The sequence below is a fragment of the Ursus maritimus genome, unplaced genomic scaffold, assembly GCF_017311325.1.
Source record: "Ursus maritimus isolate PB19 unplaced genomic scaffold, ASM1731132v1 scaffold_31, whole genome shotgun sequence".
NCBI classification, from domain to species: domain Eukaryota; kingdom Metazoa; phylum Chordata; class Mammalia; order Carnivora; family Ursidae; genus Ursus; species Ursus maritimus.
Genome location: NW_024425675.1, coordinates 10,689,721 through 10,717,581, shown reverse-complemented (window position 1 = coordinate 10,717,581; position 27,861 = coordinate 10,689,721). Strand labels below are relative to the sequence as shown.

At 38.2% G+C, this 27,861-nt stretch overlaps 1 protein-coding gene across 5 annotated transcripts in view; it reads right to left on the bottom strand.

Annotated features, from left to right (window-relative positions):
* Positions 1–1,711: 1,711 nt before the first annotated feature.
* Positions 1,712–27,861, bottom strand: part of ACBD5 (acyl-CoA binding domain containing 5) — a 40,586-nt gene continuing 14,436 nt past the window's right edge. For all 5 annotated transcript variants that reach the window (XM_008709666.2, XM_040645320.1, XM_008709665.2 and 2 more), the window contains 8 exons: positions 25,038–25,172; positions 23,696–23,899; positions 22,378–22,484; positions 18,737–18,998; positions 14,171–14,370; positions 9,578–9,622; positions 9,147–9,256; positions 1,712–3,639 (listed from right to left, as the gene is read on the bottom strand). In XM_008709666.2, the coding sequence (XP_008707888.1) occupies positions 3,627–3,639; positions 9,147–9,256; positions 9,578–9,622; positions 14,171–14,370; positions 18,737–18,998; positions 22,378–22,484; positions 23,696–23,899; positions 25,038–25,172 (1,076 nt within the window). In that variant the 3' untranslated portion in view covers positions 1,712–3,626. The remainder of the gene's footprint in view (positions 3,640–9,146; positions 9,257–9,577; positions 9,623–14,170; positions 14,371–18,736; positions 18,999–22,377; positions 22,485–23,695; positions 23,900–25,037; positions 25,173–27,861) is intronic.

Genomic DNA, 27,861 nt, shown 5'->3' with positions numbered 1-27,861 from the left:
ATAAATAAAATCTTTAAAAAAATAAATAAATAAATAAATAAATAAAAGTTCAATTGTTTTTTAAAAGGAAAGGACAGTTATCATTTTCCAGTTTATAAAATGTGTCACCATTGCAAAAGAGGATTAATGGAGGGGCGCCTGGGTGGCTCAGTCCTTAAGCGTCTGCCTTCGGCTCAGGGCGTGATCCCAGAGTCCTGGGAACCAGCCCCATATTGGGCTCCCTGCTCTGAGGGAGCTTCTTCCTCTCCCACTCCCCCTGCTTGTGTTCCCTCTCTCATTGGCTGTCTTTCTCTCTGTCAAAAAAAGAAATAAAATCTTTAAAAAAAAAAAAAAAGAGGATTAATGGAGACAAAATAGGATAAACAAGGATTGAGAAGCAGAAAGGAAAGACAAGTAGAAAACGAAGAGACCTGAAGAAGGGGGCACTTAAGCCCCAAACACATGGTCTTTCCTATTATATAGGGGCAAAAATAAATTTGTAAAATTATACCTGTATAAACTGGAATAATTTTAGTCTTTAAATAATGTTTTTATAGACAAAGACATAACTGTGGGACACCAGCTCTAGCCAACAAAGGGAACGTCCTGTGTGAGAGTTCCAAGAAGTTACTGTTTCCTGATCAGCTAAAGATCTTTGCCTGTAAAATAGACATCAGACCTAGGTGAGCAGCAGCCACCTGGCAAGCAGAACGACCCAAGCCACACATAAAAGAGGGTAGAATAGAATGACAGAGGGAGCCTGCGTCCCCAGTTGCGCTGTGGAAGCACCTTACCAGACCTAGGCTTCCTACCTCTGGACTTCTTCTTTTTTTAAAGATTATGTATGTATGTATGTATGAATGTATTTATTTGGGAGAGAGAGAGAGGGAGAGAGGGAGAGCTCAAGCATATGAGTGGGGGGGAAGGGCAGGTGGAGAGGGAGAAGCGGACTCTCCCTTGAGCCGGGAGCCTGACCTGAGCCAAAGTCAGACGCTTACCAACTGAGCCACCCAGGCGCCCTGTGTACTTCTTGCATATGAGAAAAAAAACCCAAAACTTATTCGGTCAAGTCACTGCAGTTAAGTTTTTAGGACATGCCACAGAACACTGGTATCTTAAATGATACAAATAGCTAACATCACTTTTACCACTATCTGTAGAAGTTATAAGTCATATATTTCTATTAAAGACACAAATCCTGGGGCGCCTGGCTGGCTCAGTTGTTTGAATGTCTGCTTTTGGCTCAGGTCATGATCCCAGGATTCTGGGATGGAGCCTTGAGTTGGGCTCCCTGCTCAGCGGGGAGTCTGCTTATCCCTCTTCCCCCACTCCCCGCTTATACTCTCTCTCAAATGAATAAATAAAATCTCTAGGGAAAAAAAAAACCAAACCAAAAAACCACAAATCCTCTCACTATATTCCACCTAAGACCAACTATGTGTATTTAAGATGTCTTGGCTGATTAAGGGTGTATTGAGTGGCTGAGGGAAGCTATCTGTTTGGTCTAAGAATGGAAACTAAGATTTTGACGGGATCAATAATATTCTCAACGAAATGACTGAAGGAGTTCTACCTTATCCCACTTTCGGACTTTTATAAAATTGTACGAATAGCATGGCTTTATTCTGAGAGAGGCATGATTATTTTCTATGAATTGCCACTATTTATGCTCATTTAATCCTTTATAATCAGTGTACTTCTACCAGTAACAAGTAATAAACCATAGGATTTCTCATTAACCTTTTATTTTTAACGTACTTTTACAATAAACAGAAAAGAAGTAGATCATTAAAAAAATACCAGCTGTCAATTTAAAATTTTAAATGACGTTCTTGTTAAACAAAGCAGTACCACTATATCCTACAATTACATCTTCACTTATATATACAAGAACTGTGTGCAAAGTGCTTTTCAAACTATAAAATAAGACTTTGGAATAGGATACAAATGGTTATCCCTAGGAGTTAGTTACCTCCCACTGCCTGTAATGAATCACAACTGCTTACATTATTAATTTGCATTTAATTATTTATTTACTAAAGAGAAAAGCCACCATTTTCTGATACCAAATTGATATCTTATTTTTGAAAATAATCCCTGATCCACAGGTCTAAACCTTATTTTTACATATAATTCAGTTACTTCATTTTTCCCCCTAAATAACTAGAGAACAGTTTTTTAAAAAGCAAACATTAGTAATCCCTTTAGATAGACACATTTTAATCAAGATGTGATTAAAAAATAAAAAACATCAAGTTACATGAAAAAAATAGAAAAAAAAAGAGTCTGGGGAAAGCAAATTCTATTCTTATACTTTTTTCTTCAAGCAACAAAGAACCACCCTCTACCCTAGGGACAGAATTACTTTCTTATTGAAAACACTCTTGAACACATGATGCTTAACCCAACAACATACATACCAAGAATGCTTAAAAAGTAATTGCTACTTTGCCTTCGAATGAGAGAAATCTTTACAGTACGAGGTGTATCTAAATGAGTGGAGTTTTGCGAAGAATACAGGAAGAATAATTCCAAACAAAGCCTTCAAGGATCTAAATTACAGTCTTCTTTTTAGTCTAAATGGGGGGGGGGCATTTCAGTTTACATTAGCTGGGTGTGCCTTATTCATATGGAAGCATATGGCCTGCTAGCTTGCAAATCCTTCCATTACCCTTGTGAAACAGGTATATCTCAAATATTATACCCTGAAGGAAAAACGGAGGCACTAAGAGGTTAAGAGTGCAGTCTGTGTAGTTTACCAGTTGCAGAAAAGTGATTTTCATGTGTTTCCTTTTTGACCTCTGTAAAAACAGTATAAATAAGTTTTCATTTTATATTTCAAAGCACCCTATGAAGCAGAAACAAGATATCTTCAGTTAAAGAAAAGCGATTAGAAAGGAATAAATGTATACGACTGAATAAAATCTTATCAATGATCTGCAGGCTCAGAGTATACTTTCAGACCTACTTGAAGCCAATGCATCATTCCTGTCAGCAGGTTATGTCTAGTCTGTGTTCGTTTGTAAGAAGTAAGCCTTGTACGAAGGGCTCTACTCTGTAATAACGACGCCTGAAAGCGCTAAAGTCAGCGCTGTGAATGCCCAGAGAGGTTAGGGGCAGCCCACAGAGTGGATGTGGAGAAGATTCTTCCAGCAGTTTTCTATTCCTTGGATGGCATTTCAGTGACTAAGATAGAAAGTTGATTCAATCTCATTTGAAATTCACTCCTTGTTTGCATTCTTTCTCATAGTTAATTCAGAAAATTAAAAATATCCAGTTATAAATCTCATTATCACAACTGTACCTTGGAAAAGCAGCTTATAGTTCTCTATGGTAGATAATCAGGTAAACATGTTACCAAACAATAATTAATAATGTCCTTCAAGTTCAAGGGTAGGGCAAATCTATGTATGCTACTTATAACCTAGTTGAGATTAATTATTCAAGTATCAGCAATATTAGTCCTTAAAATGTTATCATTTGTGTAGTGCAAAATATATATATGTATATATGTACACAAACCAAACTATTGGACGACAGAAAGAAGTGTAATCATCACAGACTGAGATTTCTTGTGAGTTCCACATTCCATTTCATTCTGAGGTCATTCAGGCCCAGTAGTCTTCTCGGGTAAAATACCATTTTCTTCAGTTCAGTTTTCTTTAAAAAGAAAGTAAAAACCAATTTCCTATGAATATAAATGCAACCTGAATACAAAACACATCCATACCAGAGAATTCTTTGAACAATAACGTAACAATAATACTCACATTCAGAATCATACAATAAAATTAACAACAGTCCTTAAGAAATTACTTCTTATCGTTTTCTAGTTGGCTTAATACAATTCAGAGTTTTGGCTTAATACAATTCACAACTTGGAAAAGTTGTGAAACAAAAAAAGCTGAGTAAGACTACAAAAGGTTGGGGGCGACTGGGTGGCACAGCGGTTAAGCGCCTGCCTTCGGCTCAGGGCGTGATCCCGGCATTATGGGATCGAGCCCCACATCAGGCTCCTCCGCTATGAGCCTGCTTCTTCCTCTCCCACTCCCCCTGCTTGTGTTCCCTCTCTCGCTGGCTGTCTCTATCTCTGTCAAATAAATAAATAAAATCTTTAAAAAAAAAAAAGACTACAAAAGGTTGATAGATGTATAACCTAGACTACTCATTTAATCAACATATATTGGGGCGTCTGGGTGGCTCAGTTGGTTATGTGTCTGACTTCAGCTCAGGTCGTGATCCCAGGGTCCTGGGGTCCCTCTTCCTCTGCCTGCCGCCTCCCCCCCCCCCCGCTTATGTACTCTCTCTGTCAACTAAATAAATAAAATCTTATAAAAAAATCAACATATATTTTGTGTCTGCTACTTTCCAGGCACTGTTGCCAAGCACTGGGAATTCAAACATAAATGAGGCAGGCTCTCAGCTCTCAAAAGAGCTCTCAGGTTAGCTTGGGAGTGGGGAGAGACAATATAAACTAACAATTTGGATAGGCATAATGTGACAGTTTCAGTGAGAGCAGAGTGAATGAGTGATCAGAGAAGGGTGGGCTTGTTAGCACAAGACACAACAATTTACGTATGATATGAGGTCTAGCAAGGGTCCCACAGCTGTAAAATCTCTATTTCCTCCCCAGAACTCACGATGCCAAAATGCCTGAAACGTTCTCATTACAGATTCATTCCTCACCTCTGTAGAAATGCTCTTATGCAACCCCGTTGGCAGCAGTGATATTTTGGATAATACCGTCACCCTTTATCTTCTGTAGAAATCCTCTTACGTACACTTCCTTGGCAGGAGTGATATTTTAAATAATCAGATCGATTTTCAAATAACAGAGGGAGAGCCCTCAAGGCATGAAGGGAAAAAAAGGCCCCTGGAGCCAGAACAGAATTGTGGGTAGTCCTTTCTCTCTCTTTTTTTTTAAGACTTTATTTATTTATCTGAGAGAGAGAGAGAGCGAGTGGGTACACGCGCTGGGGGGAGGGGCAAAGGGAGAGGGAAAAGAAGACTCCCTGCTGAGCAGGGAGCCCGAGTGGGGCTGGGGTTCAATCTCAGGACCCCAAGATCATGACCCAAGCTGAAGGCAGATGCTTAACCAACTGAGCCACCCAGGTGCCCCAGAATTACGGGTGGGTCTAAAGACTAACAGCCTGAGTGAGGTTTTAGCAGGAACGTTAGCTGGAAGGCGCATGAACAGTTAGCAACACTTACTGAGAACCCATGTGATGTAGATAACTACACAAAATCCTCTACAGATTTACAAAAACACATACAACTCTCTGAACCCTCAATCTTTTCCTGTAATAGGTTAATAGAATAAACATAAACCTCCGATCAGTATTTTCAGAACTCTGGAATGTTTTTCAAGGCTCTTCATGAGATCTTTTTGTCCTTTTTTCTTTTTAAATTAACTTGCAAAATGTAGGGTATGGTGTGATAAGAGAAGAAAAGTTACAGAAAACAACAGATTAAGGGTAGAGGGAAACATCATGCCTTTTGCCGTGCCCGCTCAACTATCTGCTCTGGCTGTACAGATGAGATTTCCTCTCCTCAGAAGCCTGCGCCTGACTTTTCAAGGCAGGACCATCTGCCCCAGGGTCCACCTGAAGAGTGTTCCCACAGAGATCTTCCCCACACCTATCCTGTTTCTAGAACCTTCTCTACAGAAAGCTCAGTGCCCCAAGAAAACTATACGCCTAATTATGACCCGGGCAGAATGATTAAGAAAAGTGGTTACAGGGGCGCCTGGGTGGCTCAGTCGGTTAAGCGTCTGCCTTCAGCTCAGGTCATGATCCCAGAGTCCTGGGATCAAGCCCCGCATTGGGCTCTCCGCTCAGTGAAGAGTCTGCTTCTCACACTGCCTCTCCCTCTATGCTTTCCCTTTCTCTCTCTCTCTCAAATGAATAAATAAAATCTTCAAAAAAAAAAGTGGTTACTAACATCCTTCCCTTCAAAGTAAAAGCTCAAGAGTAGTCTTTTGGACTTAACATGGGTGCTTTTAGTATTTTACTCCTGGATGATTTTACTAGAATGGTCAGGTTGGGTAACTGGGAAGAGTCAGAACCACAGGAGGCCACGCAGGGCCAATTTCTGAACAAGAAGTCTGCAGGTGTTACTACATTCAGAAAAAATGTCTTTTTGTTTTTTGGTTTTTTTCTGATCCACTGCAGAGTGATAATGTGAGCAATTTACTTTTTTTTTTTTTTTTAAGTTTTTATGTATTTACTTGACAGAGAGAGAGAGAGAGAACACAGGCAGGGGGAGCAGCAGGCAGAGGCAGAGGGAGAAGCAGACTCCCTGCTGAGCAGGGAGCCCGACGTGGGGCTCAATCCCAGGACCCTGGGATCACGACCTGAGCCGAAGGCAGACTCTTCACCGACTGAGCCACCCAGGCGCCCTGCGAGCAATTTACTTTTGAATTTAGACTCTTCTGCACTGGGGGGAAAAATCAAGCAGTGGACCTTACACATTACTTTTAATGCTTAAGAAAACAAAACAAAACATCTTTTCAAAAAGCTTACCACAAATAGACAGCTACTTATTTTACATATATATGGGACTCTCTCCGTGTGTTTGTATCCAGAGGCATATTTATTAAATAAAATGGAAAAAAATGTTTTAATAAATAAATAAAACGAAAACTTTCTATATCATACAGTACTTCAGCGTGAACTCCTATAAATCATGGGCCTTCGGCCATGAACTCAGCACACATTTACTGGAAGTCCACTACATGCCAGACGCTATAAGAGGGGTCGAGGCACAGAATCGTCCCTATTACGAATAGGGCACACCCACTCCTTTCCACACCTTTCCCACTCTAACTGGATTTCTGGATCTTTCTCCTCATCCTCTAACACAGAACCCATCTCCACCAAACCATACACACTGCTCTCTAGTTTTCATTCCTATAACTGTCAGATTAAAAATCACTACACACATCCAGATGAAAAGATATCTAAGTCCCCTCAAGGCTGAAACGTATTTCCGTATCAAACATGGCTCTATCTCCAACCCCAGTTAATTTGTTACGTATATAAACAAATAATATATAAAACACTATCTCATCAGGGGCCCCTGGGTGGCTCAGTCGGTTGAGCATCCAACTCTTGATTTTGGCTCAGGTCAGGATCTCAGGGTCTGAGAATCGAGCCAGGCTCAGCAGGAAGTCTGCTTGAGATTCTCTCTTTCTCCCTCTCCCTCTGCCCCTTCCCTCCACGTGCTCTGTCTCTCAAATAAATAAATCTTTAAAAAAAAAAAACAAACACTATTTCATCAAAATGCAGTTGCACACTGCTAAATAATTAGTAATTTGGAAGGACTAAACACTTAACATACTGAAAACTTGATGAAGATTCAACAACAACAAAGCGGAATATTAAAAACAGGTATAGGAGAAAAGGTGTAGATGTCTACCAGTAAGGAATATCTTAAAAAATACTTTTAGAAAAATGGCCATTTCTGGTGATTGCTGAAGCAAAGTCATTGTTTTTTCAGTCTTTAATAAAGTAACAAGCTGCTGCAAACTGAAGCCTAACATGTATTATTAACCCAAATAAGCTTTAGGGTTTTTGTCTCATGCCGAATTTCTCTACTCTCCAACCCTCAACTTTCAACAAAGGAAACATGAAAAGGAACTTTGAAATACATTGCAAAATATGTCAACACCTAACTTTAGTGCCACTGTGTCCTGCTGCTTGAATCTAGCACTCCTACTACAAGTGAAAAAAGGTTGGGTTCTACTTCCCTCCATTTATCAGGGAAATTAAAATTTAAAACACTGTGTGAGGAACACCTGGGTGGCTCAGTCTGTTAAGCGTCTGCCTTCGGCTCAGGTCATGATCTCAGGGTCCTGGGATCAAGCCCGACGTTGGGCTCCCTGCTCAGCAGGGAGTCTGCTTCTCCCTCTCCCTCTGCTCCCATATGCTCTCTCTCTCTCGCTCACTCTCTCTCTCAAATAAATAAAATCTTAAAAACCCCACTGTATAGCACTAAACCCAACCATCATGGGAGAAATGTAAAATGTGTGAAAAGAAAAAAAGAAAGGACTTAAACTCAGGTTTATCGAACCCTGACACCCACCTTCCCCACAGCTGAAATGACATTTATACAAATGACTTAGAAAAGAGGTAATAACACTGCGAGAGCAGCTTTTGTTTCTGAACTCCTACTCAAGCTTTCTCAAGTGGGCGGGTGTACTCCAAGAACATGAATGTACCACAGAACTTATTTAGTTCTCTTATGAACCTAAGTCGAACTGTCTTAAGCAGAAAGCAAGAAGACTGAAAGGATTCACCCAAATCCCGATGCATTTCAGTTTCTCTGCCATCAAGTTTCATCACTGGAGCGCTGACACTAACTAGTGTGCTGCTTACCCCTTTCAGAGAAGAGAAGGGCAAATGTCTTGTTTCTGCTTTGGGTAACAAGTACAGTTAATTCGGGACTTGGGTTCTTTGGTAGAAGAACAACATACCCATAATTATTTAAAACTTGTAGATTTTTAAAAATGTGTTTCTGTTGCACATATTGTTACTTAATGCCAAATGGTGATAAAACACCAAAAACACAGTAAGTGAGGCCATGAGTGGGGTAAATGATGGTCTATATGCCCACCCACGTGAAGTAATTCAGTTTACATAGCGTCTAAAAAAATGCTTGAAGAATTTTTTTGAAACCAAGAGATTGAGACTCGGGTTATTCTTAACCTAGACAATCTCAGAGCCCTTTCAAGGATCCCAATCTATTATTCTCAGACCAATCTAAGGTATCTCCTGGCGTCCCAAGCTACAATTTTGGCCCTCAAATTAGAAAAATCTCTATTTCTAGAGATAGTCAAGCACCAGGCTAAAAATCTTCTGAAATGCATCTATTCCAAAAGTACAGAGAGCACGCAGGCATTATTTGTTTCCCCACCCACAGTCTATAGTCCTTTCATGTTAGCAAAGGGCCCAAAATAAACATCGGACTCGAATTTGTTTAAGTCTAACAGGTACCTAGACATCCACTAGGTATCATTTCCAAGATAGTTTCAGTCTCAGGATCGGTACAGAACCTTTACTATGACAATATATCTATAAAATGGAGCTATCCTCGTCACTGCTGTTGAAATCTCTGTCTACTCTAGATTATAAGACTGCACACTATTGTTAATTATAAAACTAAATTACCTTCTCCTTCTTTGATAATATAAATGCACCAACCACTGGGCAATAAAAGGCCATATGATAGCAAAAGTCAATGCACCAGGAGACATCTCGAAGGGCCACCAAGGTGGTCTCTGAGAAAATAAAATAAGCTGGTCACCAGTCTATTACACATTGCATGTATAAACACAAAAACATACCTATTTCATAATTTTGAAAATATTATAGTAGCAAATCTCAGTCCTGCTAAAGAGCAGAGGGATATTCTGTACCTCAGAGCATAACTCAGTAAGCAGACTTTCAGGAGTACTTTAGACTTAAACACATAACAAATATATTTTAATTTCAAAGTTCTACAGGGTAGATTTCATTTGGAATACTTTAAGAACCTCGTATAATCTAAATTTAAGTTAATTGAAACCCTGGGACTTAGATTTAAGAAAAGAATTTCTTACCTGTGGGGGAGGCTGATTACTGGTCTGTAATGTTGATGATTTTGCCTATAAATACAAATGAAAGTGATTTAGCTTTGACAAAATGAGAAAAAGATAGTATTTTTTCTATTTCCTATCTTTTTTTTTTAAAAAAAAGAGGCTAAAATATTAGTTTATTCTGCTAACCATGCTTTGATTGTCCTAAAACCCATGCTGGCCAAATAACAAGGTCCCTAAATTGCTAGCCAAATAAATACCCTTGACATTTTATATTTTATAGTTCAAATTATATAAAATTATCAAAATAAAACCTCAAATTAATCTAAACATTACTTCTTTTATACTGTTATTAAATTACCTAATCAACTTTACTTATTCTTTAAATTCTAAAAAAGTTACCAAATTTACAAACACATCTGAGAACTGCAGCCTTGATTATTATTAAAATTATATATCATATCCAAAGATCTGTTTTGAAAATTCATGATAAGTTATAGCACAAGAGATATGATAAATGTGAGAAATGAACTGTTAGTGTTGTAGGTTTATTTTTTAATTTTTTTCTAGCTCTATTAATGTATAATTTGAGACATAATTAATATATATATGTGATGATTTGGTACATATATATATTGTGAAATGATTACCATAATCAAGTTAATTAGCACATTCCTCACCTCACATAGTTACCTCTTCTAAGGGGAGGAATACTCTCGGTTTTTCAATGAGATTATAAACTAAGCAGAAAATTTTCAAATTAATTTGGGAAATTTATATTCTACCTTGGCTCATCCAGAAAACAAGTTTCCTTACACTACTTGTTGGAAACTTATTACTTTAGTTTCTCCATTTATTATAGCTTCATAGAAATGGTATGAAAATTAATAAGATCATTCATTCATCATTCAGTCAATATTTACTCAGCGTCTATTATGTACCAGGTACTACTCTGGGCGTTGGAGATGCAACAGAGAGCAAAATGACAAAAAGTGCTGCCCTAACGGAGCTTATGCTGTAACGGAGAGGTACAAATAATAATGAATAAATTAGTAAGATATATAGTATATCAGGTAGTGATAAATGCCATAAAGAAAAATAAAACAGGAGGGAGGGAGGAAAAAAAGAAAAAGAACACAGAGAGAGGAGATGAGACATGTTGGAGGAGGAGAACTTGCAATTTTAAATAGAGTGCTCAGGGAAGCCTTTACTGACATTGGAGCAAAGACCTAAACAAAGAAAACTGTATGCTATGTGGCTAAGGGGTGCGGGCTGCAGGGAACAACCTTCAGTACAAAGGGAATAGCAAATGCAAAGACCCAGGGTGGGAGGGAGCCTGCAGGCAAGTTCGAGGCACAGCACAGAGGCATATATACTGAAACAACAGCAGGAAGTGGTGAGGACGAGACAGGCTTTAAATTTCCTTGTTATATGTAATATTCCAAGGACCCCAGTACCCAGGATGACTATACCTTACAGGTGAAACTAAATTAGTTGCCTCCAGATGTTGCACTAGTCCTCACACACCATTAAGGTGTTAAAGAAGAGAATAATCAAATTGCAAGTGCTGAAAGAATTCAGACAAGGTAATGATCTTTATGATATTAGCTGTAATTGTACCTTGTAGGCGTAATGATATATTTTACAGATTTACTTATTTCCTTGAAAGAGAGAGTACGCACACCCGCAAGCACACAGCGGGGAGGGGCAGAGAGAGAGAGAGAGAGAGAATCTTGAGCAGACTGCTGCTGAGCACAGAGCCCGATAAGGAGCCTGAGGCGGGGCTCAATCTCAGGGCCCTGAGATCATGACCTGAGCCAAAACCAAGAGTCAGATGCTCAACCGAATGAACCATTTAGATGCCCCAAGATAAAACAATATTTAACCAGGAGATTAACTTTATGGCACGTCTTCAAAATAAAGAATAGATTTACAAAATTGGGCTCCCTGGTATATGTTGACTTAACCACGGTCACATTAATCAGTGTGATTTTGAATGGAATTCAAGGTGACCAAATCCCAATATGGTGACACTATTCTTCACTAAAGCAGCAACTACTAACAAATACTAAGGTTGAGTCAGAACTATTAAATGTTAACTATTAGCGGATTTTTTTTTTCTAAGTAATAAACGGTCTGGAAAGGCAAAGATTCCCAAGGACCCTTGCTTACATCTAAGCAGCACTGGCATTAGCTGTATAATTAGCATTATGATTTTTTTGCCTTAATGATCTTTATGCATACACGTTGTTGAAAAAAAAAATTAGTGGACGCATGTGAGAACACAGTAAGGAGGGATGCGTATAGGACCTTCTGCAGCAGGGGAGACAGATGGCGCTCAACTCCCAGCACAGCGTGGGCAAAGGGGAATTTAGTGTCAAGGAGTAGGGCTGGGATCAGTGGATGGAAAATTCCTAATAGGAAACATCAGGGGTAAGGGAGATTCTGGCTAAACCAACCTAACAGGATTCTTGCTGAAGACGGGCCAGGCAGATCTCAGACATCACCTGACTGCTGGTGGAAGATGAGGAGCCCGTCTGGTTAAACTGACTGAGCAGGGTTCTTGATAAAACTGGATTTTACAAGGAAGAAGTGAAGAGATGGGCCTAAGAGAAAGTTCAGGAGTCTGACTAAAGTTTAGTCGAGTAATGAATCTTTGTCGGTACTGGTGGCTTTTACATATTTAGAAGTTCTATTTACCATTCTATTGCTAGATTAAAATAAGGATTACTGAATTTTTTTGGAAAAGATTTTTGAAAAGAAAATTCTCATACAGTTGTAACCATTGCAAAGAAAATATGAAGACAGAGAATTATTTAAGTTAGGTCCTTTCTAGGGCTGTGAACCTCCTGAGGGAAGAAACCAAGCTGGTTTACTATCATTGCTATTGTCACCATCATCGTCTCACATGACAATATGTAAATGTCACATGAGTGTTCCAGGCACTGTACTATGCATTTTACTTTATTCTCTGAACAATCCTATGCGATAGGCATTACTAGTATTTCCATTTTATAGATAAGGAAACTGAGGCACAGAGAAGTAAAGTAACCTGACTGAAGACCACACAGTAAGTGGCAAGAGTCAGGATTTGAATCCAGGTATTTTGTTCCAAGCTCTGCTACACAGCGCTGTCTCCCCTTTCCCTTATGCGCCCACTGCCCAGAAAAGTACCTGGTGTATGGCCATTCAACAAATATTAATTGAGTGAAGGAACCTCAGGCAGCCCACTGTGATGGAAAGCGCATTGCATGAGAAATCTGGAAAGCTTAATTATAGAGCTGGCTCTGCTACTGATCTCACCTTCCTCATCTGCTGAACCACAGGTATTGAACTAAGTTTCCTTTAGCTCTACAATCTACTACCATTCTATCATCAATTTATTTTTTTATTCATCCAAATGAATTATTCAAATTTAAAGGAAAAGTCTGTAACATGTCAAAATCATTTTTGAATCATTGCTTTATATAAGAATAAAAAAGAAAACTTCTAAAGAAAAAAAATCAGAAGAATTTTTAGCAGAATTTCAATAGCATTAAAGGCATTAAGTATAAACAAAATACTCTTTTAAAAAGTCACAAAATAGGGGCACCTGGGTCGCTCAGTTGCTTGTGTCTGCCTTTGGCTTAGGTCATGATCCCAGGCTCTTGGGACCGAGCCCCATATTGGGCTCCCTGCTCAGTGGGGAGCCTGCTTCTCCCTTTCCCTCTGCCCCCCCCCCCCCGCTCACTTTCTCTTGTTCTCTCTCAAATAAAACATCTTTTAAAAAAACTTTTTTTTATTTTCAAGTAATCTCTACACTCAACATGGGGCCTGAACCCTCAAGCCCAACATCAAGAGACCAATACTCCACTGACTGAGCCAGCCAGGCACCCCTTAACAGCTCTTATCCTTCTAATACTAAGTACCCTACTTCTACCTCCAACATGGTACTGGTAATTCTACACTCGAAAAATTTTCTATTAAGTGGTAGTTAGCTTTTGGATCAGTCTTTCTTTTTTAAGATTTTTTTTTTTTAAAGTAATCTCTACACCTAACATGGGGACTGAACTTACAACCCTGAGATCAAGAGACAGAGGCTCTACCGACTGAGGCAGCCAGGCACCCCTAGGTCAGTCTTTTCTTAAGTAAAAAATATTTTCAAAGATAGATTCTTTTATTATTTTTTATTATTATTATTTTTTTGAAGTAATCTCTCTGCCCTACATGGGGTTCGAACTCACAACCCAGAGATCAAGTTGCATGCTCTGGGGTGCCCGGGTGGCTCAGTCGGTTAAGTGTCTGCCTTCAGCTCAGGTCATGATTGCAGGGTCCTGGGATGGAGCCCCATGTCATGCTTCCTGCTCAGCGGGGAGCCTGCTTCTCCCTCTTCCCTCTGCTCCTCTCCCCCCTACTCTCTCAAAAAAATAAATAAAATCTTTAAAAAAAATCACCATAAAGGAAAAAAAAAAAAAGAGTTGCATGCTCTATCGACTGAGCCAGCCAAGCACTCCGAAGTCCTTTTTATTTGTTAAAAAATCATTACATTACATTGATTTGTGTAAATCTGATCAATACAGATTACACTTACATGCTGTTTTACAGGATCAGCAGTGGGAGACGAATTCGAAAGCTCACCTGTGAAGCCGTTAGTGTTTCCAGTTTATGAAGTCTCTGAAGGACATTCTGCATGTCCTCCTGTAGGCGCATGAGGACGAGAGCAATCTGTTCATTGAGGCTGCCTCTTGACCCTCTGTCGGGGCCCCAGCGTTCCCCATCACCACCACTTCCCACTTGCCGACCCTTGGATCCTTCGCTCATGTGTGGCATTCTATGCCCTATTTTAAGACAGAAAATAAGTTAGTTTTAAATAATTCTTATAAAAGTAGAAACAGGGACACTTGGGTGGCTCAGCTGGTTGAGCATCTGCCTTTGGCTCAGGTCATGATCTTAGGGTTCTGGGATTAAGCCCCACATTGGGCTCCCTGCTCAGCGGGGAGCCTGCTTCTCCCTCTGCCTGCCGCTCCCCCTGCTTGTGTTCTTTCTCTCTCTCTCTGACAAATAAATAAATAAAATCTTAAAAATAAAAAAAATGAAAATGAAAATAAATAAAGGTAGAGAGAGTGCATTTTACTCATTTTCCTCTGTTATTTCTTTGAGATCTAAATCTCCAAAGTAGAATGGACGCAATCAGGAAGTACACAGAATACTGGGAACAAAGAAGTCAATATATAAGCTTCTATTTATGTTGATATACCCAAAGTTTTTCTTGCTAAGATTTTATAATGTACCTACTACACTAGCGTATGACTAAATGCATATAATTCACATATAATTTAAATATTTGGGGTGCATTCTCAAAAATTCCTTTACTAATAAGGTAACAAGATTGATAAAATTTGAAGACTGCTTTTTTTTTTAAGATTTTATTTATTATTTATTTATTTATTTGTCAGAGAGAGAGAGAAAGAGAGCATGAGTGAGCACAAGCAGGGGCAGCGACAGGCAGAGGGAGAAGCAGGCTCCCCGCTGAGCAAGGAGCCTAATGTCCCGGGATCATGACCTGAGCCAAAGGCAGATGCTTAACCGACTGAGCCACCCAGGCGTCCCTGAAGACTTCTTTTTTAGAGTATTAAAAGCTACACTAAATAGCTATATTTTCCTTTTTGGTCATTTTTTATTCCATCACATTGAAAATCTCTCAAAAGGTTTTTTAATGTATCTTTCTTATTATAAATTCTATTATACTTATCACTACTATTAAGATTTTGTTATATAGCCATCCATTATACATTTTTCCTATGTATATATTTATAGAATTGGCATTATCCCTAATACAAGATTTTGTGTCTTTCTTTTTTTTTTTAAAGATTTTATTTATTTATTTGACAGAAAGAGAGACAGCCAGCAAGAGAGGGAACACAAGTGGGGTAAGTGGGAGAGGGAGAACCAGGCTTCCCAGCGAGCAGGGAGCCCGATGCAGGGCTCAGTCCCAGGACCCTGGGATCACGCCCTGGGCTGAAGGCAGACACTAAACGACTGAGCCACCCAGGCAGGCACCCCTATGTCCTTCTTTTAAAAAAATATCATAACATTTATCTGCATCATTAAATTTTATTTCAAAAACACTGCAATGGCTAAATAAATTCCCCAGGAAGACCATGAAATAATTTACTCAATCATTCTCCAATTTTGGATAATTAGGATGATTCCAAATTTTCACGATTACAGATCACACTGCGATGAATGCCTTTGTATATAAATTCTTGCCCAAATTTCTGCTGATTTCTTTAGGAAAAACAAAATCAAAAAAGAAGAATTACTGAGTCAAAGGATGACAACTCCGTAGGGGTTCTTTTTTTTTTTTTTTTTTTTTTTTTTTTGGAGAGAGAGAGCACGAGCTGGGGGAGGAGCAGAGGGAGAGGGAGAAGGAGACTCCCCACTGAGGAAGCCTGATACAGGGCTCGATCCCAGAACACTGGGATCATCACCTGAGCTGAAGGTAGATGTCCAACCCACTGAGCCATGCAGGTGCCCTTAGTCGAAGTTCTTAATGAGTGTTGCCAAGTTATTTTTCAGAAAGGCTGCAACAGTTTTATATTGCAGCCTATAAAAAGCACTACCGTGCAGAAATGAAATACTACAAGTTTTTATCTGTTTGCTAAGACAGTGGATAACTTTTGTTTGTTTTGTTTTAATAGGAAACTGTTTGCCTCGTTGCCCTTTGGCATCCCGGAGCCTTAGAGCAATAGCAGGATTCCCAAAGGTAAGCTTGCATCAAGCAGTGTTTTTGTAAAAGTGATCTTGTTAGAGAAACCCAAATGGGGCTGCTTGCCAAGTTAAACCCCAAAGAGAACACCGAGGTGCTTATGCCATTCCAAGAAGACTTCTACTCTTGTATTGAAAGGAAGTAAGTTTTGAAATAGTTCTTCAGGAAACGACCACATCAGTTACTGGTATGGAATTTACAAGGGGAAAAAAGTGGGAAATCTGGTCAGAGGCTTAGTTTTTTTCCTGCATCCTTAAGAGATTAAGATATTCTGTGAGGGCTTATCAGTGGGTACAGAAGGCCCTAGAGAACTACTCCCATCTCTGCTCACTTTAGTACATCCCATGTCACAGTCAGCTTTCAAACCAGCCTTCACAAAGACAGGATCAATCACACCATTGCCATGTTATGGTAACCCCCACCTCCACTCACTCACTCACTCACTCACTCACTTCAATTACTCATTTTTTTTCCTTCAGAGCACTTATCACCATTTGCAACCAATCTGAATTATTTACTTACTGTCAGCTCCCCTTTACTAGAATGTGAGCTCTGTGGAAGGAGGGACTGTCTCGTTCTCTACAGCATCCCCAGAAACCCAGAACAGACCTTCACAAAGAACAGCTCAGTAATATCTATTCAGTGCTGAGGCAGATTCACTGTGAAACTCACGAAGCTTACCTTCAGGGCCTGGCACTTGTACGGACCCCTGTGATTGCCGGGAGCTGTGGTGTTTTATAGGTGGGGTGAAGTCAGGTTATAAAAGAAAGCCTTTCATACATACGATTTTGGTTAATTGCTTAAAGAAAGGGACCTGAATCCAAGGCTCTAGTAATATGTTACGATCTTTCTCCTCTTTGTTAACTATTTACAATTCAGTACGTGTTCAAATGGCTATTGCTTAAACAATAATTTTCTTTTTTTTTTAAAGATTTTATTTATTTATTTGAGAGAGAGAGAGCACAAGCAGGGTGGAGGGGCAGAGGGAGAGGGAGAAGCTGACACCCGCTGAGCAGGGAACCTGACGTGGGACTCAATCCCAGGCCCCCGGGATCATGAGCTGAGCTGAAAGGAGACGCTTAACCAACTGAGCCACTCAGGTGCCCTAAACAATAATTTTCTTAATACCATTAATTCTCTTTTTTCCCCTATGTCTTCATGTGTTTTATGTACATTTTTTTTCAACCAGATACACAGATAATCCTTTAACTTTTTATGACCTAATGAAATTATGTAAGGATTTTCTTTTTTAAAGTGTATAACATAATGGGGGCACCTGGGTGGCTCAGTCGTTAAGGGTCTGCCTTTGGCTCAGGTCATGATCCCACGGTTCTGGGATCGAGCCCTGCATCGGGCTCCCTGCTCGGCGGGAAGCCTGCTTCTCCCTCTCCCACTCCCCCTGCTTGTGTTCCCTCTCTCACTGTGTCTCTAGCTCTGTCAAATAAATAAAATCTTTAAAAAAAAAATAAATAAATATAAAGTATATAACATAATGATTCAATATTTGTATATATTGTGAAATAATCACCACAATAAGTCCAGTTAATATCCGTCACCATACTGTTAGAGATTTTTTTTTCCTTGGGATAATTTTAAGATTTACTATCTCAGCAACTTTCAAATACGCAATACAGTATGAATAGCTATCGTCACCATGCTGCACATTATATCCCCATGACTTACTTATTTTATAACTGGGAGTTTTTACCTTTTGACCTTTGTCCCATTTCACATTCCCCTCACCCCTACCTCTGGCAATCATCAATCTATCTGTTCTCTATCTATAAGCTTGGACTTTATTTTTTAGACTCTACATATGAGATTATATGGTATTTGTCTTTCCATTAATTCTCTTTTTTGACAGTACCTATTCATTCCTAACTATGAACAATTATAAATTAATAATGTACTTACTTTTCTTCCCCATTCACCTCTATTCTATTACCTGATCACATTACTATTCTTGATGTTTACCTTTGTATTGTTAAATGTTCTTTTATCTCTATTACTTGATTTGTCAGCTTTAAACAGTATCTTTTGATTTAAGTAGGGAAATGTGGAAAAGACAGAATTCACATTTTTACCTACATAGCAAATAAAAGCAGAAACGCAGCTGGAAGAACCAGTAAGTGATTGTTTGGGGGAAAGAGGGCTGACAGAACATATATTTGGCTATCTCAAAAAACTGTGTAAAAGATGTAGAAATAGGGCTGTTCCCCACCCCCCAATCTGTACCTTCAGAGATGAAACTACTAGGCCTTGTAGAATCAGAGGAGAGAACCGGGCATAAAGAAAAATGGTCAGATGTTATGTAAGGATAATTTTTAACATTCCCTTTGTAGATGGACAGTTCTCATGTCTCTCTTATCTGAACCTTTTCCGTTTTACTAATTAGTTTACAAAGCTAGTCAGTGAGAACAGAAAACAATACACACCTCTCCCTCTTCTGACATTAGAGAATTCCTCATTTTCTCCACCCCGTCTCTCACGGTGCGGTGTTCCGCTGTTACTTCGGCCATCTTCTCCTCCATGCTTTACTTCGCCTTTGCCTTCAACTGCAACCACCTGCGTAGCCCCAATGTTGTCATTTCCAGGAGATCCTTCTTCAGGAAAGCCAGAGTTTTCCAAGGGCTGATTGGGATCACCACCCAAGTAATAGCGAAATGGTCCACTGTTTGATGTAAAGCTGTCTAAAGACTACAAATTTAAAACAACACTTAGTTAAAAGCTATAAACATAAGTTTCTATGATAATAGAAGAATTACTGTTTTTATAAAACTTTTTCCATGTTATGATAAGAATTATTTTTCTGAAAAGTTATTCAATTCATCTTCTGCCTCCTATATATACGGAAGAAATGGGATAGAAATGATTTACCCATGAGCAAAGAATTGAGTAGTTTTGGCAATGAATTGTTCTCATGGGTCAGTCTTTCATCCAAGAGACTTTTTAGAAATGTCTACTCTTAGGGGCACCTGGGTGGCTCAGTCGGTTAAGCGTCTGGCTTCGGCTCAGGTATTGATCCCAGGATAATGGGATCGAGCCCCCGTCAGGCTCTCTGCTCAGTGGGGAGTCTGTTTCTCCCTCTGCCTCTGCCCCTCCCCCTGCTTATGCTCTCTCTCTTTTTAAAATCTTTTTTTTAAAAAGTCTACTCTTATTCTAGTTACTATACTAAACTCTAAGGATAATATAAAGAAAGAGATAAAATCTCTGTCTGCAGGAGGCTTCTAGTCTTAGTAAGAGAGTGAGAGAAGTAAGATCATTACAGTATAGTCTGATAAGTGTTATGAAAAATATAGAAAAAGGATGCTTTTGCCATAGGAACTGACGGGAGGGGTGCCATACGGGGGCTGAGTGGAGGCTTCCTGGACGAAATGATATGAACTAAGTAAGACTTATGAATGAGTATAAGCCAAGTCAAAGGTGTAGTAATGATGTCAGCCTGTACCAATAGAGTAGCAGCAGGACAGAGGGTGATTTGAGAACTTTTGAGATTACAGAATCAACAGTAGTTGAAGACTGAATGTGGGAAGTAAGGGAAAGGAAAAGACCAGATGGTGATACTCACCAAGATAGGAAATACAGAGGACAAAGAGGTTTCAGGGGAACAGAAAGAGACAACGGTATAGTTACAGGTAAGTATAAACTAAGGCTCTTAGGCATGATGTTTAACAGGGCAGTTAGAATGCAGAGATATAGGTTGGAGATAACACGTTCAGAATCAGCAGCACGTGAGAGATGGCAGACACCAAGGGAGTACTAACTAGGAATATATTCCTGAAGAACACCAAATTTAAGGGGTCAAAAGAGGAAGAAAAAATTGAAATCAAGTTATTAGGCCAAAGGGAGGAATATGTAGGAATGGTGTATATAGCAAATATTTCTAAGTTGTACACAGCTTATTGGAAATTGAATAAAATTACACTTGTTATCATTAAAAAGAATCCTAGGAATCTAATCCACCTAACAAAATTCCAAGTATACTGGTCTGTGTTGGTCTACTGGTTTGCAAGGACATCAGAAGCATATGTATACGTATATATAAAAAATATTTCCTATCTCAAATCTCTTCTTCAGTTTCAGAACAGCACTTTCAACCCAGTCTCTACTCCACTAAATAGTTATTCTAGAATCATTTTCTATTTTTAGCTACTACAAAGCAATTATTCAATCTTTCAAAATTTCAACCTTTTAGAAAGGGATCTATAAGCTGTACAACTTATTTAAACTGAGCTGAAAAAACTGAAATAAAAAACTGACTTTCTTTTTCTTTCTTTTTTTTTTAAAGATTGATTGATTGATTGATTGATTGATTTATTTATTTGACAGAGACAGCCAGCCAGCGAGAGAGGGAACACAAGCAGGGGGAGTGGGAGAGGAAGAAGCAGGCTCCCAGCCGAGGAGCCCAATGTGGGACTCGATCCCGCAACGCCGGGACCACGCCCTGAGCCGAAGGCAGACGCTTAACAACTGCGCTACCCAGGCGCCCCAAAACTGACTTTCTTTCAAACAATAATTTGTTAAGTGAGATGAGGCCCTTGAAAGCATGAAGTCTTCTAACATGTCAGAGATTTAGTTAAACCCATGAGATGTAATGCCTTCACACCATAAACCCTACAGTAAGGACAGAAACCAAGGTAACATAAATATGAGATAAAAACATTACTGTATTCAAAAAGCACTACACACCTCACACCAATCAGAATGGCTAGTATCAAAAAGACAAGAGGTAACAAGTGTTGGTGAGGATATGGAGAAAGGAGAACCCTGGTGCACTGCTGGGAATGTAAATTGGTGCAGCTACTTTGGAAAACAGTATGGAGGTTCTTTAAATGATTAAAAATAGAAATACCAAACATTCCAGTAATTCCACTACTGGGTATAAACCCAAAGAAAATGAACACACTAACTTGAAAAGATATATGTACTTCTACGTTTATTGCAGCAATATTTACAAAAGCCAAGATACAGAAGCAGCCCAAGTGTCCAATAGATGAATGGATAAAGAAAATATGGTATATATACACAATGGAACATCACTTGGCCATAAAAAAAGAATGAAATCTGGTCATTCTCGACAAAAATGGATGGATCTAGAGGGTATCAGGCTAAGTGAAATAAGTCAGACAAAGACAAATACTGTATGATTTCACTTACGTGTGGAATCTAAAAAACAAATAAAAGCCAAACAACTCTTAAATACAGAAAACAAACTGGTGGTTGCTAGAGGGGAGATGGATGTGGCGGAGGTGGGTGAAATAGATAAAGGGGATTAACAGGTACAAACTTCCAGCTATAAACTAAATAAGTCCCAGAGATGGAAAGTACAGCATAAGAAATAAAGTCAACAACACTGTAATAGAGTTGTATGGTGACTACACTTGCGAACACCGAGTAATATACAGAATCATTGAATCAACATGTTGTACACCTAAAACCAATATAGTATTGTATGTTAATTATATCTAAAAAAAAAAAAAGTCAGTGTGAAGAACACATTTATTTGAAAATTATTCACTTTTCTTGACTGTCAATCAATGTTTCAAACACAGGGACTAGCTTTAAGAGTTTACCCTCTGCCTTCCCCATCCCACCTCCCTCAGAATATTTACAAATATAAATATATTACAAATAACAATATTTAAATATTTTTGAATATTTAGGAATATTATCTATTTTTAAATTCACAAAAATAATTTTAAATACAAATGTTTAAATATTTTATAGGTATATTTTCAAAGTGATGAACAACATGTACATCTGCTATTAAAAGAAGTTATGCAGGGCGCCTGGGTGGCTCAGTCAGTTAAAGAGTCTGACTCTTGATTTTGGCTCAGGTCATAATCTGGGGGCTGTGAGACTGAGCCCCGCGTTGGGCTTGCACTGGGTGTGAAGTCTGCCTGAGGTTCTCTCTCCCCCTCTCCTTTGCTCCTCTCCCCACCGCCACACATGTGTGCTCTCTCTCAAAAAAATAAAATTTAATAAAAATTAAAAATTAAAAAATAAATAAAAAGTTATGTGCTGAATTCTGATATATCACTTTGAAAATTTACCAATTAAAAAATGTCATTTTTACCTCCTCTTGTCCAAATTGTTCCATGGAATCACAGTAAACTTCACTGTCTGAATCACTTGTCAAATGCTGAATTCCCGAAACATCTTCAACATGATCATCATTTATATCTAAAAATGAACACATGTCCAGGTGGAATTATTATTCTCTTACTGAAGAAAAATGCATTTATTCCATTCTTAAAATTTATCAGCTCTATATAATTTTCATACTGGAGACAAATTCGATTAAGCCATATTTTTTCTTTCAGCTTACCAAAACTTTAAATTTAGTTGAAAATTTATATTTGAAAAGATTATAAAGTAGTTTATCATGTAATTACACAAAGATACTGTCCATATCAAACCATACAAAGCTAGGAGGCCTAAATTGCTACGCAACTATTCAAGTTCAGTTGTTATATTAAAAAAGTATATTTCCTGGGGCACCTGGGTGGCACAGTGGTTAAGCGTCTGCCTTCGGCTCAGGGCGTGATCCCGGCGTTATGGGATCGAGCCCCACATCAGGCTCCTCCACTATGAGCCTGCTTCTTCCTCTCCCACTCCCCCTGCTTGTGTTCCCTCTCTCGCTGGCTGTCTCTATCTCTGTCGAATAAATAAATAAAATCTTTAAAAAAAAAAACCAGTATATTTCCTGGTTTCTTGACTGAATTGCAGCAATGTTCATAATTCATCAAATATATACTACAGGCTCACCCCTGAGTCCTAAGATATGAAAAGACTATAACTTATTTTGCTGACTGGAGAGCAAAGACATCATATAATCAGAGGTTTAGGTTAAAAGAAACAACAGGAATAAAAGTAAAACATTTCAAAATTTTATTTTAAAATGCCATACAAAAACACAATAAAAAATGTCTCAATAAAAATATAACAGTTGCCCCTAATTCACTATCTTTCAAAGCTATACACCCTTATAATATTAATAAACCCTAAGATATTACTGACTAAAAGGTTTTTATGGGAATTTCTTTTCTTCCTCCCTCCCTCTATCCCTCCCTCCCTCTTTCCTTTCCTTTCTCCTTTCTCCTTTCCTTTCCTTCCTTTCTCTCTTTCTCTCTCTCTAGCTCCTCCCTCCCTTCCTTCTTTCTTTTTTTCAGTAGGCTCCACGCCCAGTACAGAGCCCAATGTGGGCTCACAACCCCAAGATCAAGACCCATAGCCGAGATCAAGAGTAGAACACCCAACTGACTGAACCATCCAGGTGCCCCCTGAATAAGAGGTTTTAAAATTCTAAACTGCTCCTAAACATCCTAAAACAATGAAAACAATATTCCGTTCATAGGAAAGAGGCTAGGCAGATAATTATTATGGGACAAGACCTTGGTGAATGCAGACAGCAGTTTTTCCAGTTTGCTCCAAGTTTTCATCTACAGGCTTTATTTCTTCAGCACTTCTGCCATTCAGGGAAGAACCGACATGAATGTCATTCTGTGTATCTTGAGCAGAGCTGTCTTTATCATAGCCATTAGTAACAATGATTTCCAAATTCTTATGGTCTGCAGATGTCTTCAGCATTTTCTTATCTTTTATAAGAAAGTAGGGAGACTCATAAAAGTTCATAGCAGGTCAACTTCTGTGTATATGTTCTAATATCAAGTAATCATTTCTCCAATCTACCATAATCCCTTGGATCAGTTTCCTACTTGGATCAGAAAGACAGAGTACTCCTTGAAAAGGGGTTTATTATATGCTGACAGCGCACTCAAAACTGCTTCAGTTCCCTGTGAATCTTCTAGAAGATATTTTATTTTATTTTATTTTATTTTATTTTATTTTATTAAGTAGGCTCTACACCCAACATGGGGCTTGAACTCACAACCCTAAGATCAAAAGTCACATGCTCTCCCAACTGAGCCAGCCAGGCTTCCCTAGAACCCCTTTTAAAAGATAACCTCTCAAGGTCTTTACACTCTCTCAAGCATAGGCAAATTGCCCTGCGAGACCCAGCAGTACAAAGGGGTTAACACAGTCAGTAAAAATATCCTTCAAATAAGGTATTATTTGTCATATCTTATTAGAAAGACAAAACTAAGTTGTGCCATTTGTTTTAGTGTCTTCCTGCCTCCCCTTTCTCAAATAGTTTTCCCAAGAATCACTGGTACTCTTACTAACAAGGCCCCCCAGTGCAGTACCCCATGACTCCAATGTTCCCTCTTCATCAAAACTTCTTCCTGTATCCAATTCTCTGGATTCCATTCTACTCTTGATAAGGTCTTCAGAGTTTAACCTGTCTCCTCTCCTTGGTAACATATGCATAGTCATATCTGGAACAATACCTAAAATGAATACATTTCTTTTTCTTTTCTTTTTTTTTTTAACTCTATGCTCAACATGGGGCTTGAACTCACAACTCTGAGATCAACAGTCGCATGCTCTACTGACTGAGTCAGCCAGGCGCCCCATAAAATGAATACATTTCTAATGCAGCATTTCAGGCATTACATTTAGAAAAGTGGTCTATTCTTGTTAGTGTTCAATTCCATCTACTCTATCTCTGCACAAGGCTGACTGTCCCTGTACTTTTGGCCCACAAAAAACTTGGTTATAAGGTCAATAGCCCATATCCCACCATACACACAATTCTCATACAAAACCAAATCAGCCCAAACTGCTCCATATTTTATTTAATATTAAATTATTAGCTCATCATCCAAAGAGTACCATTATCACTTTGCTCTGCTCCTTTCACTTCTTCTTGGGCCTCTTCTTCCTCAGACTCGGCTCCACTATCACTGCTTTCAGCTTTCCCATTAACAGTTTTGGCATTTGGAGTAGAAGTTAGAACATTACCAAGATCTAAAATATGAAACGATCATTTAATCGCTAGTGGTATAACATATAACAAGGCTGTAATTTACAAATAATACTGTCATTTACAAATAAGTAATAAAATAATTTTGATAAAACTTACCTTTTTTCTTATTCTTTTCTTTGACTATAAATATACATATATTACATAAATAAACCTCTTCAAGTTTCAGTTTACAACAAAAATGATAAAGCTATCTTAAATCCTTTCTAAACAAGACAGAGAATGTTATTTTTAAGTTAATTATCAACCAAAATAGTAAAGTTAGAGATGAATGATCTACTTTATACACAGTAAATGACGAGACAGTTGCTATATGCTAGCATACTGAAAACAAATACAACAATCTCATCAATATTATAATTGAACTACATTTAAAATTTTTTTTAACCTTTTATTACCTTTAAGGCTTTATCTTTTTTTTTAAGCATCAGTTAATGCGATCAATCACTTAAAAAGGCACATACATTGTCCTACTGGCCAGTCATATGTTGAGAATAAATACATCAGAACTTCTCAAACATTAACATGCTTAGGAATCACCTGAGATCCAGTTAAAATGCAGATTCTGAATCTGTAAGTCTGGAGTGATCTAAGATTCTGCATTTCCGTAAAACTCCCCTGTGATGCCAATGCTGTTGGTTACTGGACCTCATTTTGAGATAAAGGGAATTACATTTCTATCACTCTTTAAGATAATAAAGGTCTCCTACACGGCTACTGGCCAAAAACAGTGGTCTCCCTCCATAAACTTTTGGGCTCATTTTCGCTTACTCAAATGCATTTTGGATGCTTCCCTGCATCCCAAACAACATATTAAATTTCAAAATCTCCATACATCTTAAACAGGAACAAAAGAGTAAGAACTCAACTCTACCATTGCCATTGTGTTCTACTCTCTCCTAGAGAACCATGCAGCATCACAGTTTATGAATCTTGTTCTCTCCCTGACAACCAGAAAAAGCAAGACTAACAAAAACAAAAAACAAACAAATAAGAAAAAACACTAACCAAAAAAACAACAAAAACAAAAACAAAACAAAACCCAAGAAACAAAAACACCCACCACTCATGGACATCTTCAACAAAACTCAGCACAGGGAATCCCCTAAACCCCCATCAAATGTACGGTTATAGCAAAACTGCTTGACAGCAGCAAAACCAGCATCACAGCAGTTCTGTGATGAGAGGTGTAGAAAGCACAGAGAATTTCTAGCAAGCCCTACTCAACATTCAAAAATCAGTTAATGTAATACACCATACTAACAGAATAAAGGACAAAAGCCACATGATTATCACAATAGATGCAGAGAAAGCATTTGACAAAAATCAAATACTTTCATGATAATAATGCTGAAGAAATTAAAAATACAAGAAAATTTCCTTAATCTGATAAAGGGCATCTACAAAAATTCACAACGAGCATCATAATTAATGTTAAATGACTGAATGTTTTTTGCTCCTAAAATAAGGAAGAAGACAAAGATGTCTGCTTTTGCCATCTCTATTTAATATGGTACTGGAAGTTCTTGCCACAGCAATTAGACAAGAAAAATACAAGGCATCCAGAATGAAAAAGAAAAAGTAAAATGGTCTCTGTTTGCAAATGGCATGCTCTTGTATACATGAAATACTAAGGAATCTACAAAAAAAAAAAAAACCCAAAACCGATTAGAACTAACAAAAGGTTCAGTAAGGCTGCAGGATACAAGATCAATAAGCAAAAATCAATTGTATCTCTACAACCTAACAATGAACAATCCAAAAATGAAATTAGAAAATAATCTTATAATAACAGTAAAAAGAATAAAATGCTCAGCAGTACACTTGACAAAAGAAGGTGTAGGAATTTTATACTGCAAATGACAAAACACTGTTGAAAGAAATGAAAGAACTAAATAAACGGATTGGAAGACAATATTGTTGTGATGACAGTACTCCTCAAAATGACCTACAATTCACTGCAATCCCTATCAGAATCCTAGGTGACCCTTCCAGCAAAAAATTGACAAGCTGATTCTAAAATAAAATCTTTGGAAATGCCAAGGATCCAGGATGGTCAAACAATGTTGAAGAAGGACAAAGTTGGGCAGTTCATACTTCCTGATTTCAAAACTCACTATGTATGTATACTATGAAAAACCCCATATGAGACAGATACATCTGTCCTACTGGGCCTAAGTAGCTACTTTTAATACCACTCTTTGTTAAAAAAAAAAAAAAAAAGTCAAGATTGCAGACTATGAAACACCCATATACTTTGACCTTGGCTATTAGATTTCTAATACTATTTCTTACAGATATTTCTTCCCATATATTAAATGACATTTGTACAGGGTTACTTTCAGCAGCATTTTTTGAAAATCAGAAAGGGAACACGGTACATAACATAGTATGTTAACTATACTAAAATTAAAATTAAAAACTTAATATAAAAAAAAGAGGAAACAATCTAAATGTCCATTAGAATGTTATAGGTTAAATAAATTATGGTACAGGCCCACATCCTTTATAACCCTTGGATCCAGATCTGATTTAAAATCCAGTTTTCTAATTTTGCAAAGGTCATATACTATATGTACTATATATTAAATAAAGTTTTTACAGCAAAACATATGAACAGTCACACTAAATAGAATAAAGATTTAAAATAGCTTCATGTCATTTCAGGTCAGG